At 44.3% G+C, this 17246-nt stretch overlaps 1 protein-coding gene across 4 annotated transcripts in view; it reads right to left on the reverse strand.

Annotated features, from left to right (window-relative positions):
* Positions 1 to 9058: 9058 nt before the first annotated feature.
* The window catches only part of kiaa0586 (KIAA0586 ortholog), a 113294-nt gene continuing 105106 nt past the window's right edge, over positions 9059 to 17246 (reverse strand). For all 4 annotated transcript variants that reach the window (XM_071365527.1, XM_071365529.1, XM_071365528.1 and 1 more), the window contains one exon: positions 9059 to 9611. In XM_071365527.1, coding sequence (XP_071221628.1) covers positions 9463 to 9611 — 149 coding nt within the window. In that variant the 3' untranslated portion in view covers positions 9059 to 9462. The remainder of the gene's footprint in view (positions 9612 to 17246) is intronic.

The following is a 17246-nucleotide window of genomic DNA, read 5'->3' on the forward strand; positions in this document are numbered from 1 at the left end:
ACTGTAATAACTATTGTCTAGTGGCTTTAATTAATGTATTTATTGTCTTCATGTTTTGACTTCCGAAATTATAACAACAATGGGATTTGAGAAATTACTCCAATAAATTGTAAATATCCAAAAAGTTCAGTTCTGTGTTTGCCATAGCGCCGCCTAGGCAAAGAGCTCTGTAAATATTGTACATCATTCTGTACATTGTGTTTAAAAAAAAATGTTTTTTTTGGGGGGGGGGGGGGGGTTTGACTGCTCTGGGGGTTGATCACTTACATCTCTTGGTCTTGACTCTCAGAGTTGCAGAATTGGGATGAAAAGTAATATTTTTGGCTTACAACTAGCTAGCTGGCTGTTTGGATTCAAATAATGCAGCCCTGGCTTTATGGTTTCATCTGTCGTAAAGAATTAAAACAAGTACTGCATGCTGTGTCCAGAGATGGTAGGAGAGGCTCAGGGGCCGTTCTTAACCACTGCTAAGACGAGGTGGCTTTTTGTGCACTTTTCAGCAACCATGGCATCACCCAGGAGGGGTTCGAGAATAGAGGACCAGTACCTACTGGAGCAGGTCGTACGGAGGAACTGATCGTCGGAGAAGCAGATGTGGTGAACTGATGAAGCGCTCCAGGCCTGTTTGTCAGACGGTCTCTGTTTCTCTTTGGCTGTACCATCGATGCCTCCTCCCCTGAAGCTACAAGGTCTTTCCAATCCAAACTGCCTCTACTCCCAGACTTTCATCCAAAGCCAAATAGACATTCGATCTCTGTCTCTACCATGTCAATTAAAATGTGTTTGTTTGTTTTGCGTTTTAAGCGCTTTGAGATAAAAAACAACAACAACATTGTAATGAAAAAGCGCTATACAAGTTAAATAAATTATTATTAATGATTAAAAAACAAACTACTGTTCTTCACTTGTAAATGTACCTTTTTGTTCGAAGAGGCCCCTAGACACTTACAGACCACGCGTTGCTACACAACTTGGGGCCCCTGGCTGTACAAATAGGAGGCTCTGTATGTGTAGTGTGGATAGCCAATGTCCAGGAGTCTCTACAGCTGCAGAAAACAGCTGCCTGGATCAGGGTTGGGTTGGACTGAACATAGGCCAAGGGCATGGGGGTGGTGGGAGAGGACATGAGGGGCTTGATTGTTGTCTTGCTTCCTCTCTTCTCAGCGTGTCTTCCGTTTTCTCTCTTTCTCTCTTCCCTGACAAAGAGAATCCTGTCTTCTTGAGAAAAGGGTCAGCGATTGAGCACTTACTTCCACGGCATGTGGACGCAACTGCTCCCTCTGTGCTAGTGTGAAGTCACCAGGAAGGTCAGCACCACTAAACCAGAACATCCACAGACACTGGTGTTGTCTTACAGCTAGAAACACCACGGACAAATATCGAGATAATCTTCATTGACAGACATGATGTGTTTCTCTCACCAGGATCCAGGAACTGTGAGCCTTTTCATTACAATTACAACATTGACTCATTGAATACACAACAGTCAGATGCATTGCACCATCACACTTTAACATACACTCATTGTCCCGTTCTTGTTGTTCTGTATATAAAATGTAACGTAATATAGTTCTACCAATGTACTGTAGCTTTCATTCAATCCAAAAAGAGAGGTGAACTGAATGTGAGAAATCTCCTGTAGGCTGGCTTGTTAAAATGAATGCTTGCATGGTTGAGTCAGATGTCTGTTGTTCCCCATTTCCTATTGGCTTGCAGAATCTCCTGTTGAGATTGATTTTAATAAAATGATGCCTTTTACACATCAATGAGCTGTATTGTTGACAACATATCAGGCAGTCAGGACTATGTGATTCAGACAAAAACAAATAGGAGGTAGATCAGCTTTAATATTGCAGATAGATTGTAGCTTCAATCAATGTGATTGTCTGCATCATTTCCAATCCCCCATATATATTTTTGTAAATATACACTACCGTTCAAAGGTTTGGGGTCACTTAGAAATGTCCTTGTTTTGGAAAGAAAAGCACATTTTTTGTCCATTAAAATAACATCAAGTCAATCAGAAATACAGTGGAGACATTGTTAATGCTGTAAATGACTATTGTAGCTGGAAACAGCTGTTTTTTTAATGGAATATCTACATAGGCGTACAGAGGCCCATTATCAGCAACCATCACTCCTGTGTTCCAACGGCAGGTTGTGTTAGCTAATCCAACCCTTTTGCAATTATGTTAAAAGAGCTGAAAAATGTTGTTCTGATTAAAGAAGCAATAAAACTGTCCTTCTTTAGACTAGTTGAGTATCTGGAGCATCAGCATTTGTGGGTTCGAATACAGGCTCAAAATGGCTAGAAACAAATACCTTTCTTCTGAAACTCATCAGTCTATTCTTGTTCTGAGAACTGAAGGTTATTCCATGCGAGAAATTGCCAAGAAACTGAAGATCTTGTACAACGCTGTGTACCACTCCCTTCACAGAACAGCGCAAACTGGCTCTAACCAGAATAGAAAGAGGAGTGAGAGGCCCCGGTGCACAATTGAGCAAGAGGACAAGTACATTAGAGTGTCTAGTTTGAGAAAGAGACGCCTCACAAGTCCTCAACTGGCAGCATCATTAAATAGTACCCACAAAACACCAGTCTCAACGTCAACAGTGAAGAGGCGACTCCGGGATGCTGGCCTTCTAGGCAGAGTTCCTCTGTCCAGTGTCTGTGTTCTTTTGCCCATCTTAATCTTTTATTTTTATTGGCCAGTCTGAGATATGGCTTTTTCCTTTGCAACTCTGCCTAGATGGCCAGCATCCCGGAGTCGCCTCTTCACTGTTGATACAGCGATACGCCATCTGCAGCGATATGCCATCCCATCTCATTTGTTTTTCAACAGGACAATGACCCAAAACACACCTCCAGACTGTGTAAGGGTTATTTGACCAAGAAGGAGTGATGGAGTGCTGCATCAGATGACCTGGCCTACACAATCACCCAACCTCAAGCCATTGAGATGGTTTGGGATGAGTTGGACCGCAGTGTGAAGGAAAAGCAGCCAACAAGTGCTCAGCATATGTGGGAACTCAGCATATGTGGGAACTTCAAGACTGTTGGAAAATCATTCCTCATTAAACTGGTTGAGAGAATGCCAAGAGTGTGCAAAGCTCTCATGAAGGCAAAGTGTGGCTACTTTGAAGAATCTCAAATATAAAAATATGTTTTTATTTGATAAACACTTTTCTGGTTACTACATGATTCCAAGTGTTATTTCATAATTTTGTTGTCGTCACTATTATTCTACAATGTAGAAAATATAAAAAGTAAAGAAAACCCTTGAATGAGTAGGTGTGTCCCAACTTTTGACTGGTACTGTATATATTTTTTAAATATATTTCCTTTATTATTTGCCTCTAAACTGTCCCCTAATATGGAGTAAACTAATGGATAACAAAACTTAGTATGTATAAGCAGGAAGTAGAAGCCTATATAATTTTCACGGACGCAGAATATTTTACATTAGTTATCTTTTGTTCGTTTTTAGTCCCATCCTTCAGCTCCACTCAATCTATCTCTTATCATACATTTTTTATTTCTATTTGCCATATATCTTTCAACTGTACTGTGATGTTTCACAAAAGTTCAGAAGCTTTCTATTCTCATCGTTTCTACAGATTGTAAATTAAAGAAACATTTTTGCTAAAAGTATTTTTATATGATTCATCGATTGACTATGACATTTCAAGTCACTCAGCAGTGCTATTTGCAGAGTTAGCTCCAGGTAAATGTTGCAATTCTTTAACCATTCCTGGACCTGTGACCAAAAACAAGCTACATATGGACAGTACCAACACAAATGATCTAATGATTCGGTCTCTTCGCAGCAAAATCTGCAGAGCTGCGATGGTTGTATCCCCCATATATATAACATTCTATTGGTTGAAATCATTTTGTATAATAACTTTGAATTTTTCTATTTATGTTTTGAATCCGGTGTTGTTTTGCGTATCAGTTCATAAACCATGTGCCAGGACTATGTTTGTACTCAACTCTGCCTAACAATCCGACATATAGCTCCATAATTCAGGCCAGTTATCAAGGCTAAGCTCTGAGGGCTATAGCACAGATAGAACAAGGAGCCAGATGTTTCAACGGATGTATAAATCGGAAACATCTGCTTGGCATTTCCACTCACCACCAAATATGGGGAGACTTCTAAACAAGACTGCTAAATAGCTAATCAAATGGCTACCTCCATTGACTCTTTTTTGCACTAACTCTCTTGCACACATACACACTCACCACATACGCTGCTGCTAGTCACTTTACCCCTAACTTTATGTACAGTGTATAGCTACCTCAATTACCTTGTAGCCCTGCACATCGACTTGATACTGGTACTCCCGGTATATAGTAATGTTATTTTCTACTCCCTATATCTAGCCATGTTATTCTCTGTGTCATTATTTATATATTTGTTATCTTATCTTTAACTCTGCATTGTTAGAAAAGGACCCATAAGAAAGCATTTCACTGTTAGTCTACACCTGTTGTCTATGCATGTGACAAATACAATTTGATTCGATTGAAAAGGAAGGCCAGTGGCTGGCAGTCGGAGAAGATGGAGCGTGATGGATTTTGACCGACATTCTGCACATTTTCTCATCGACGAAACATTTGATCTCAATACAGTTTTGTTTCCAAAACTATATTCTGTTACAAACAGAGTAGACTTAAGTTTTGTAGACTTTACCCTTTGCCAAAGTTTCAAAAGAATTGTGTTGTTTAGGAGTTCAAAGGCGAATTGAGTTATTGCACGCGCACTTCACAGAGTAGGAGTTCCCTTACCTTTTTACCCAATATTCATGATATCCAATTGATAGTTACAGTCTTGTCCCATCGCTGCAACTCCCGCATGGACGCGGGAGAGGCGAAGATCGAGATCCATGCATCCTCCGAAACACGACCCCGTCAAGCCGCACTGCTTCTTGACACACTGCTCGCTTAACCCAGAAGCCACCTATGTGCCACCGTACAGCTGGCGACCAAAGTCAGCGGCCCACCACAAGGAGTCGCTAGAGCATGATGGGACAACGACATCCCAGCCGGGATGTCTTTCTCCCAACGGGCCAATTGTGCGCCTCCTCATGGGTCTACCTGTCGCGGCCGGCTGCGACACAGCCCGGGATCGAACCTAGATCTGTAGTGACGCCTCTAGCACTGCCTTCAACCACTGCACTACTTGGGAGGCCCTGCCCACCTCCTTGCTTGTTCTGCCAACTATGATGAATTTGCTCCTGTTGGAAATGACAGGCCGGGGTCTATCTTGGGTTATCAATAAAAAATATCTGCCTACAGTATCGATAGGTGTGCTCAGGATTCTTAAACCTATCCATCCATCAAACACTGTCTCAGGTGGGAAAAGGAGAGGGGGTGATGTTCTGATCCCTCATGTACAGGGATCTAACAGCTGCCAGACAGATACACACAAACACCTCATAATGAAGCTCAGACTGGTAGAGAAAACATTCTGTAAAGTAATGAGCTCATTGGAATGCAGTTTTCTAGCAAGGGCGTATAGAGTTGCATGTGTCATTGACCGGCGAGCTTGATGTGACTGACTAGAACAGACTTCACGCCGAGCCTGATTTGGCTGACTAGAACAGAATTCACGCCAAGCCTGCCAACCATGCGGTTCTGGATCCAGTCCAGTAACTATGCCCCCCCTGCTGGGTTTATCCCCATTAAAACTCAGTAGGGCCTAATAACAAGGCTCCTCCTATTACACCAATCAAATAGGGATATGTCCAAAATGGCGCCTTATTCCCTATGTTGTGCACTGCTTTTGACTAGGGCCCATAGGGACCAGGTCAAAAGTAGTGCACTATGTAGGGAACAGCGTGCCGTATGGAACCCAGCCCAGGATTCTACCTAATGAAGCCCACCACCTTAAGGAAACTAAAGCTGTTGTTTGTGTCCAAACAGACTACTCAGGATCTAAATCATTCATAATCTCATTAGTATATTATCTTAACTAACTGGCTCACGGAGTTGACGTTGACTGGGGCAGGCAGGGGAATAGATAGAGAAATACAGGGTTTCTGTCCCAAATTACACCCCATCCCCTATGTAGTGCACTGCTTTTGACTAGGGCCCATAGGGCTCTACTTAAAAGTAGTGCATTATATAGGGCATAGGGTGCCACTTGGGACTCAAGCATGACGTCCTTCCACATGACTAATTAAAGGAAAAAGCTAATTTTATATGCAGATTTAATTGCCATTTTGAGAGTCATCAGGGAGGGATCCTTTGGAATGAGTTGACAGCTTAGAAATGCAACGCTGTATATGATTAAACAAAGATTAAAAATATAAAACTTCCACATCTGATGGTCTCCATCAACGTAATCTGAATGCAACTTCAAAGTTTACAGTATTCTTTTCAGACACATAGGCTCAAACAATTATCATCAACATTGTAAAAGCCATGATTAATATGCCCTATAGGTTTAACTGAGCCAGGAGAGTAGTGGCTTGTTGTGTGGTCTACTCTGCCCAGAGGCAGCAGCAGCGGACTTCAAGTTTTCAGATGAGGCACTCATTCATTCATGGAACCCAAATGAAATGTTAGAAATATGAATGTTTAGTAATGCTTGAGAATCAGTTTCACTGCTTTACCACAGCACACACACACACACACACACACACACACACACACACACACACACACACACACACACACACACACACACACACACACACACACACACACACACACACACACACACACAAAGTAGCGTCTTCATCTTGAAAGACGATAAACATTTGTAGACACTACTAAGGGTTTTCCAAGTCATCATTACAACATTTTCAAACTAAACACCCTCTGCTCTACGGTCTTACCTCTCTATCCCACCACAAGTATGAATCCTTAAATGTTCTGCATGGATTTCACCTTCATTTAACACCTTAACACGCACAGCGGAATCCTCCATGAGGTTCAAATGGAATATGAATAACACGCACTCAAAGCCCTCCCAAATATACAGCCTCTTTCATATCCACAGTTGGAAGTTCCTGTGGGGTAAAAAAACAAGTTGTTTTAAATGCAATTCTAACTACAGTATCTCCTCCATAAGGATGTCAGTGGCTGTGTCCCAAATGGCACTCTTTTGCCTAAATAGTGCACTACTTTTGACCAGGGCCCTATGGTGAAAAGTAGTGCACTATGTAGGGAATAAGGTGCCTATGGTTCATGTCAGGGTTATAAAACTCCATGTTTGGACTGCCAGCAAACATCTAAATCATGTCAGACCTCTCTCTGGAGTCCAAAGGGTGTCTCAGCTGAAAAGCTCCAAAGTAATATCGAAAGGGTGCCATCCCCGATGTGTTAAAACGCCACAGTGACGACAGTGGCGTTTACTGTAGCCTGGTTCCAGTTCTGATTGTGCTGTCTTGCCAACTCCTGTGGTCATTGTCATGTCATATGCCAAGAAGTTGGCTAGACAGCATCGACAGATCTGGGACCAGGCTGGGTTTGCTGTAGGGTTGTGGGTAAAAATAAGTGGCGTCTTGTCCCTCGCTGCAGTGCATTCTGGTGCCTGACTGTGAGAGGAGAGTGGTCAATGTCACGCTCGATTTCCCTCCTCTTCCCGCCCCTCACATCTGGCTTTGATAAACAGCTGGGCTGGGCTGGCCGAGAAAAAGCTGGAGGCACTGGGGTGGGGAGAGAGAATGCTCTGTACCCCTCAACCTCTGGTCTAGTCTTTACTAAACAGTTAAGAGTTTCTGCCCCAGCTCAGAGATTAGCTGTAGCTCAGACATTTAAGACCAGCTCAGAGATTAGCTGAAGTTTAATATTTCCCCTGGACAGGGCCGGCTCAGCAATCCCAGCTAGTGACACACTACATGTATCTGAGGTCATCGTACTGTAGTGTAGTAAGTCTTAATATTCGACAGGAACGTGTGCCATGGCCACAGATGGACTGGAAGACCTTGTCTGCATCCCAAATGGCACACTGCTTTTAACAAGGGCAAAGAAGGCTTTATGAAGGGAATCGGGTGCCATTTGGGACACAGCCCTTGATTTTCTGTACTGGAAGCATTTCTCAACAGAACATGCCCATCCAAAAAACAACTCCAACATTGTAGGATGAATTTGTCGTTGAAAAGCTGAAATCAATCTTACGCCAATTTACATCAAATACTATTTACAATTTCAAAGAAGATACAAGGCAGAGCGAGAGAGAGAGAGAGGGAGATGGGGTGAGGGGAGAGCGAGAATGACAGAGAGAGAGCTGTTGCAGATAGAGGTGCAGTTTCCTGGTCAGTGTCATGCCAGACCATCTGCCCTCCTGTCTTTAATCTCATTTCCTTCCTCTCTTTATCATCGTGACTTATCACTATACTGCATGGCCTGACATGGAGCCACATTTAATCCTGCTCCTCTACTTAGCTACAACCCTTTACTGATTCAGTCCATCTGTGAAGTGAAACACTAGTCAAATGGAGTGATATTCTGTTTGGAGTCCAGGCTACTCCATAGAAAGTGAGCAGCAGTTTATAGCAGATTCAACATCTCCTTCATTTGGTAAAACTTTGGATCAGAAATGGGACCCAACTAGACGACTTCTCTTTGGTTTAGCTAGGAGGGAGAGGAACGCTCATTTAGTTTCTCCTCTTGGCACACTTGGTGAATTGAAACAGGATGCTCATTAGGCTGGCGTTGTTAGTGTTGCGTACAGCACACCAACATCAGATATACTGGCTGAATCACAAATTCACTATCCCCTACATAGTCCACTACCTTTTGGGCCTTGGTCAAACGTAGTGCATTATATGCAGGGAATAGGGTGCCATTTGGGACGGAGATACTATCTTCATCTGGGGCAGCAGGAAAGCAAATGGGTGTGTAATGAGGTGAAAAACCAATCTCCTAGTCTAGTGCAATGTACTGTAGTAGCATGACCCTGACATCACACTGTTTACATGGGCTTGGGAAATAACTCAACGAAACATTTGAATGACTCGCTGACTTGTCTGAATATCACAATGTAGCTATGAAAACAACCACATAACTGATATGCCTGGAGTTGACTGTATTTAAATGAAAATGTGTATTTGAATGAAATATCTTTAATTTGCATAGGGTAAGTATGAAGTTAAGATAACAGTTTATATAACAGTTGTTACTAAAACACTTAGAAGTATCAACTTTATTGGTAAAAAAAAAACTATAATTGATTATTGCTACATACAATACATTGATTATCTGACAGGCAAATTGGTCCAAACACATGGTTATTGATTCCAGAGGTAAATAAATAGTGACTGTCTGAAGATCTTCACAAGAAATGGAATGTTCTCTCTCTCTGCTGAGCTCTGTCCAGATCTGGTAAGAAGGCTTTAGTGGTCTCACCATCGTTCCACTTAGTGTGATGAAACGGAGATGGAAGTAGTTGGCGTCTTGGAGGCATTTTTCTGTAATGTCTCAGTAATGACTAAAGCAGGTCAGCAGCACTAGAACATGTCATTCCCTGATGAGTCTGTGTCTCCTCCTCCTCTGGTGCTGAGCCCCAGACTGACAGAGCCCTCCTCCTCTTCTTCCTCTGGGCCGGTGAAGGGCAGCCGGACGGCCACCACTCTGGAGCCCTGCTGAGCCCGCTCCCCTGGAACATAAACACACATTACTCACTACATCAGTCACCAGGTCTGCTGCCTGCCTGACCAGCACAGTACAGCCCGAGTCCCAGCTCCAACCACCTACCCTAGCTCCAGCCCTGCCCTGCCCTGCCCAGCCCCAACCCAACACAACCCCAGCCACCAGCTCTACCACCAGCCCTAGCTCCAGCCCTGCCCTGCCCAGCCCAAACCCAACACAACCCCAGCCACCAGCTCTACCACCAGCCCTGCCCAGCCTCAGCCCCAACCCAACACAACCCCAGCCACCAGCTCTACCACCAGCCCTAGCGCCAGCCCTGCCCAGCCTCAGCCCCAACCCAACACAACCCCAGCCACCAGCTCTACCACCAGCCCTAGCGCCAGCCCTGCCCAGCCTCAGCCCCAACCCAACACAACCCCAGCCACCAGCTCTACCACCAGCCCTAGCTCCAGCCCTGCCCAGCCTCAGCCCCAACACAACCCCAGCCACCAGCTATACCACCAGCCCTAGCTCCAGCTCTGCCCAGCCTCAACACAACCCCAGCCACCAGCCCTAGCCTAGCCACTCCGCTAGCTGCTCCTCTATACATCTGTGAGTAGGACAGACAAGTGCTAAGCTGGCTGGTGGCGGGCCACTTAGCCTGATGAATGAGCCGTGTGTTGTGTACGAACCAGCAGTGTAGAGGGAAGTTGTGTTTCTACACACACATAGACACACAGACGTGTGTTGTGAAGGAGCCAGCGGTGTGGGGGGAAGTCTTTTTTCTACACACACAGACACACAGAAACGTGTTGTGTAGGAGCCAGCAGTGTTTGGTAAGGTCAGTGGTGTTTGTACACAGAGAGATGTTCAGGCCTAGAAGGGTGAAGCACCACTAATGCAGAGCGGCAGCTGTGAGCCTGTGGTGGTGGAGCTACTGTAGGACCTATCTGCTAGGTGACTCACTCTGACAGCACAAACTGGAGCCAAGGCAGAGGTTAATTTCTTAGTTTCTTTAAAAGGTTGCTCAAAAATACTTTTTGAACTTTTTTTGTCTGTCTGCCACTAACCCGTTCAATGAGTGTCTGGGTTTGTGAAGAATTAATTGTGTGGCTCAGTTGGTAGACCAAGGCGCTTTTCCAACGTCAGGATCGAGGGTCGATTCCCACTGTGGCCACCCATGAGAAAATGTATTTGAGGATGAAAAAGTCACTTGGGTTAAAAGCGCCTGTTAAATGGCATATACTATTATATTCCAAGGACCCCTTGTTATTACGATATCGAAGGAAAATATTACAAACCAAGAGCTCTCCTACATGGCAACTCCACTTAGATCAAATACAGCCACATCACAGTTAGCCTGCGTCTGCTAAATACATACAGTACATTATGAGGTTTGGCTTTGACATTCGAGTGCTTATAGTTGACTTATGACTAGTTGACACGACTCTATTGGAGGAGTAGGTCACTATTTTACAGCTTGACGTTAGACGATTCCTCACTCTGAAAGTAGTCTATGGGGCCGGAGAAACTGTCATTCGTGGTTCAGTTCTCTATACAGCCATTACAAACTTCAGCTGCCTTTAGCCACCACATGCTACAAATCGATGGAAGTAATGGGGGCAAATCAACTCCTGTTGTGTTCGTTTCATGTTCATTCATTCTGTGTTCCCGGTCCAAAATAACCGCCCGATTACAGCTGATCATAAATCCATAATAATACATATATTATCACCTAATGTTGTGTTAGATTTTTTTTATCAACTTAAGATCTTGTGAACATTACAAGTTTTGAACTTCTATTTGCTATTTATGGCCTGTAGGCCTCATTGACCTGAGCTCATACAACTCATTTTTGAGTAAAAGAAGCATCATGTATGGATCAATGGTGGTTACATTTTGTGTGTTGCATGTGCCTTGCAAATATATGCACTGCATTTATGGCACATAACGCTGGTTTTGACATCTCTTGGTGAACACAGATTGCACCTCTTCCTTTTGTCTCTTCTGTCTCTGGCGGCCGTAGATCTTGCTTCTGGCCCTTGTATATCTCTCACCAATCCAGCAGAGGATGAGGTTGGAGGAAGGTGTGGGCGCCTTTGAATGAGGGGTGCCACCATGGCTTTCCCCTACTCTTCTAGGAATAGTCTCCTCTTGAAGAATTTCCCCTGCTTCCAGCCTGGATTCACCTCCATCCACACCAGGAACGCGTTGTAGGCCGACACGTCTAGGATGTTGAAGAACACCACCATGGGCCAACGTGCCATCATCCTCTTACAAGAGTACGTGCCGGTAACCGGCAAAAGTGCAACAATCGGTAAATAAAATAATGAGTACATACAAGTGATACTTCATGTCTTGCATAGTAACGTGAAAAATTGCATCAAAGTGTTGTTTTAATTTATCACATCTAAAACATATTTACATATTCAAATGAATAGAATTGACTCCGAATTGTTCACAAATTCAATGAGCATTTCACCAAACAACAACATGTCTTATTTTTATGGTGCAGATAAAACAATCTGGTCATAGAAAAAAAAAGTACATGAGACTTGAAAGATAAAAAGTAACATACATTATCAAGGTTGTCAGCTCCTCTTTGTTTCTGTTGTAATCCAGGACACCGCTGGGCTTCCTGTCCTCCCAGGTACTCACAGCGGCATCCCTGTGCAGAGTTGTCATCAGGAGCACATTCTTCTTTATCTTCGGGCAATAAGACACGATTGTGTGTATCGGTGAAGGCACATTTAGAGGAAAAACGATCCCTGTCCTTGGTAGTGAGTAAGGCAGGAAGCAACTCAGGCTTGTTCCTTCTGACCGACCCCAACATGGTCATTTTTTGGGGAGCAGCTCCTGACCAAGAGCATATGAGGTGAAGAAATTGTCACAAGTTATGTTGTGCCCCTGGAGACCTGCAGTCATTTCCAGTACCACCCGCTTCCCCTGGGTCCTTTCGGGAACACCATCAGCAGCTTTCCTGGTGTAAACCTGCATGTTCTCCAGGCATAACTTGTCCTGGCATCACATGGTACCCACATCTTTATTCCATACTGAGACGGTTTGCTTGGCATGCACTGTTTGAATGGGAAGCATCCCCTGAGATGTCTGGAAGTGGTTTATAGACGAGTGGCAGGCGCTCCACCCACTAGTGCCAAGCCTCTCTGATCGCTGCCAGCTTGTCTTGTTGACAGCAGCCTGGTCCTGTATCACGGTTGTCGAAGCGAATCACCCGTGACAACACGTGAAATGTCTGGAGTCCAGTAGTGGCAAGAAAAATCCCCTGACCAGACTCTGGATCCCTTAAACTGGTGGTAGATTTGTTTCTGGATCTGTACACACCAGTCAAAATCAAGAGACCCACGTATGCCTGGACGTCTGTCCGGTCCACCTCCTCCAGTTGTCTTTGTAAACGCGTCTCCCCTCCAGGTTGGTCATGTTTATCACTATCGTTTCGATTGACTCTGTCAGGAACAGTTCGAAGCAGGATGTTATGTCATCAACCCGGGATTTGGCGTATCTCGTTGGCCCCGGGGTCATCCTGATAACATTTTCAGCCGACCTCTCCTCTCAGGTGGGGATGAAAACCAGGACAAATTCTTCGACCGGAATGTAACAACAACCTCAGCAGGTCCCTCTTCCTCATCACTGGATTGTAACAACAACCTCAGCAGGGCCCTCTTCCTCATCACTGGATTGTAACAACAACCTCAGCAGGGCCCTCTTCCTCATCACTGGATTGTAACAACAACCTCAGCAGGGCCCTCTTCCTCATCACTGGATTGTAACAACAACCTCAGCAGGGCCCTCTTCCTCATCACTGGATTGTAACAACAACCTCAGCAGGGCCCTCTTCCTCATCACTGGATTGTAACAACAACCTCAGCAGGGTCCTCTTCCTCATCACTGGATTGTAACAACAACCTCAGCAGGGCCCTCTTCCTCATCACTGGATTGTTCTACATCAGTTGTCTCTTGGTCTGGATCATATTCTGTGATGTCTTCAACTTCTGACACTTCCTCCTCTAATGCATCTTCCCTGTCAGTTTCCTGGCCTCTCTCCTCTTCACCAGTGTCATGATTAAAGATAGGATCAAGAGTCTCACATACAGTATATCATTTGGTCATTGTGCTGCCACAGAATGAATTGTGAGCAAGGCCTCAAAAAAGCTTTATATACCAGAGCTGCGAGAAAAGTTCTATATATTATTGAGACAATGTTGCGATTGTTTGTGAGAATGCCAACAGGTGTGGTTCCCGTGCGAGAAAGATTCTATTGGGGAAAGGTTCCCATGGGGGTTGCCATGGAAGCCAAGAAGGGAAGTGAGGTGTGTGTGTGTGTGCTCAAACACACATGCATGTGGGGGTCTGGGAGAGGAAGTGTGTCCATCTGATGAACGGGCATGTGCCTGAACTCAATTTGAAACACTAATTGTAGTCTCACACATTCATTTCTAATGACCGGTCATTTTTGACCGGGAACACCCCAGGTGTACAAAAGTTAAATAAAACACAACATATTTTATGAAAATGTTTGTTCAGATACCCTGTGTGGAGAAAGTCATGGAACCTTATGACAATCAGATTAAATCAACTACATTTTTCAGAGAGAAAACTTGTAAATCGGTCCAATTCGACCAGAACACAGCAGGAGGGTTAAGTAACATCAAACCAAATATGGAGTTGATTTCAGATAATTTGGACATCATTTTTGTAAACTTGCTCACATCTCTTCCATAGATTTTTAGCTAGCGGTTGCTAAAGTTTGAAATTGCTGTTTAAAGTAAACTGAGCCATGAATCATCGTTTCTCCTGGTCCATAGACAACTTTCAGGGTAAGGAATCATCTAACATCAAGTGAAATAGTGAACTAGTCCTTTAACATTTATAAAAGTCTTGGATGGGTAAGGAAGAAACTGCTGAAAGTCTGATATGACCCTACTACTGATATGGCCCTAAAGGAGACAAATAAAGTTCCATTGAATTGAATTGAGTCTTTCGCAGTCTAGATAAGCATAAACTTTTACTCGTAGCGAGACAAACACCAATATAGTGTACTACCTTTGACCAGGGCTCAAATGTAGTGCACTATTTGCGAATAAGGTGCCATTTGAGGCACTCTACACAGTGAGGTCCCAGTTCCCTGCGCTGACTGAGGCTGACAGGTTTGCTTATGCCAAGCCTCTGCCATATGGATGCACACAGATTGGTTGTGTTCTGCGACTCAGGGCTTGGAATTCACATGGGAGAGGCAGGCCACAGTGGCTCTCAGGGTTATCACTCAGTCAGATGGGGTATTTATAGTTCGAAAAGAGAAAGAGCATAACTAATATTGGCGGACTTAATTGAACCAACTGAAATATAGGTCTATAGGCTAATTAATTTCACATTACAGAATAGAACAGGAAATCATTACCAAAATACCTTTCATATTTGAATGAGGTTCTTACTTTGCTAAAGTCGAAACACAATCTGTCCCTAGAGTGGACCTTAAACGCATAGAGAGGTCAAGCGTAACAATCAATATGGCAACAGTAGTCTTCAGCCTGAACCATGCAGGCAGCTCTCAATGAAGCTACCGACGCTTTGTCCGACCGCGCAGGCCAGCCAGGGGGAAAACAGCAGCCTGGCGATATTAAAGACATCACATTAAAGACGTCACTGTTTTTAAACATGGTGGGTCTCGTGGGGCGAAAACTCCCCAAGGCCTAGATTCTCAAATTGACAGTGTATTTGCAAAAAAAAAAAAAATAGATTTGGAAGGGGCCGAACACAGGGATGTCCGTCTATGCTGAGTAGATGGGCCAAAATTCAGGCAGGTTTCATTTCCTCCACGAGGGATAGTGATAGAGAGATAGAGAGAGGGGAAGAAAGAGAGAGATAGAGAGAGGGGGAGAAAGAAAGAGAGAGCCCCATGGCTACCAAACACAACAGACGGCCTACACTACCTGGGGGTAGGTAAAAGAAGAGTGGGAGTTGGAAAAGTACTGGAGGACAAAACTACTTTGAAGCCAAAAACACAAGTAAACAGCCCGTAGCTACAAAAGGCCCAAATAAGCTTGTTGGTGGAGGAAAAAGCCAATAAATGACATGTAATAAAATATATATGATACAATTATTCAAATCTTAATGGGGACTCTTAAAGTTGGTGGAGAGAGTGAATTTAAAGGAAAAGAAAAGGGGTTTTGATATAATATTTTCCAGTACCATTGCCTCCTCAGAGAGACCGGCTGGGTCCCTCCCCTGCAGCTGCTTGACTCGGGTCTGCGTCTCAAATGGAACCCTATTCCCTATATAGTGCACTACTTTTGACCAGTAGATCACTAAATAGGGAATAAGGTGCCATTTTGGACACAAGCTAGCTTTGGCCTTTCTGCTGCTGGGTTCTACAGAGACCCACCGTATTCTCATGGCTCCCAGAGCACTGCCAAGTGTTTGAAGCGTGAGGAGCAAAAAGGAATGATTTTACTTTCGATGTGGGCCTTCTTAACAAATATTCACAGCTGCATGAAAGATCGAAAGTGTGCTGGCAAAACAATCAGACACATGGATACAGACAGACAGGCAGAGGCAGGCAGGCAGACATGTAGGCAGGTATGGCAGAAAGGCAGCGCAGGCAGGCAGGTAGGGCAGAAATGCAGCACAGGCAGGCAGGTAGGGCAGAAAGGCAGCGCAGGCAGGCAGGTAGGGCAGAAATGCAGCACAGGTAGGGCACAAAGGCAGTGCAGGCAGGTAGGAAAAGCACAAAGGCAGCGCAGGCAGGCAGGTAGGGCAGAAAGGCAGCGCAGGCAGGCAGGTAGGGCACAAAGGCAGCGCAGGTAGGTAGGAAAAGCACAAAGGCAGCGCAGGCAGGTAGGGCAGAAAGGCAGCGCAGGCAGGCAGGTAGTGCACAAAGGCAGTGCAGGCAGGTAGGTAAAGCAGAAAGGCAGCGCAGGCAGGTAGGGCAGAAAGGCAGAGCAGGCAGACGTTGCTATGCAAAGAAGAGCTCCAGTGTTCTCAGCTCAAGGACACACGTGGGAATTTGGGTCTGGGTGAAATATTTGGATTGTGATTACACAGCCCTAATTCTCCTATTTTCCAATTAAAAAGTGTTTGGAGAGCGGTGAAGGATTGATCAGATGTCACTACAAATATTACTCTCCAGTGTTCCAGTGTTGTTGATTCAACTCATCTTCCCAGAAATAAGATATGTTTAACTGAGGTTTTCTTCTCTCATGCTTGAGAGCTGTGGTTGATCACATTTCAACTGAGAAAACCTTTTATTGGTTTGTTTGGATCATCAAATTGCTAAACAAAGGCAGAATCCCCCCAAAATACAACTATTCCTAAACATAGTGCACTAGCAGAGCCCTATGGCATTATGCTAAAATGTAGTGCACTATATAGGGAAAAGGGTGTCATTTGAGAAGCAACCATAGACTTAAACTGAACACAAAATGTTTAATGTTCCAATGTAAAGGACATAAGGACCGTGCCCCCTCCATCAGTCTCAGTATTGAAGGTTCTTCTTCAGCCCACATAACAATGTGTATGTCATTCATAGAAGTGCCTATTCACAACAACCTTGAGGCTTTGACTAAGAGTGGCAATACCAAGTATATAGCAAGATGTCTGTATGCATCTCTACACCAGTCAACATGGAGATAGCCTTCACATACCAGGC

Source organism: Salvelinus alpinus, chromosome 25, assembly GCF_045679555.1.
Source record: "Salvelinus alpinus chromosome 25, SLU_Salpinus.1, whole genome shotgun sequence".
Lineage (NCBI taxonomy): Eukaryota > Metazoa > Chordata > Actinopteri > Salmoniformes > Salmonidae > Salvelinus > Salvelinus alpinus.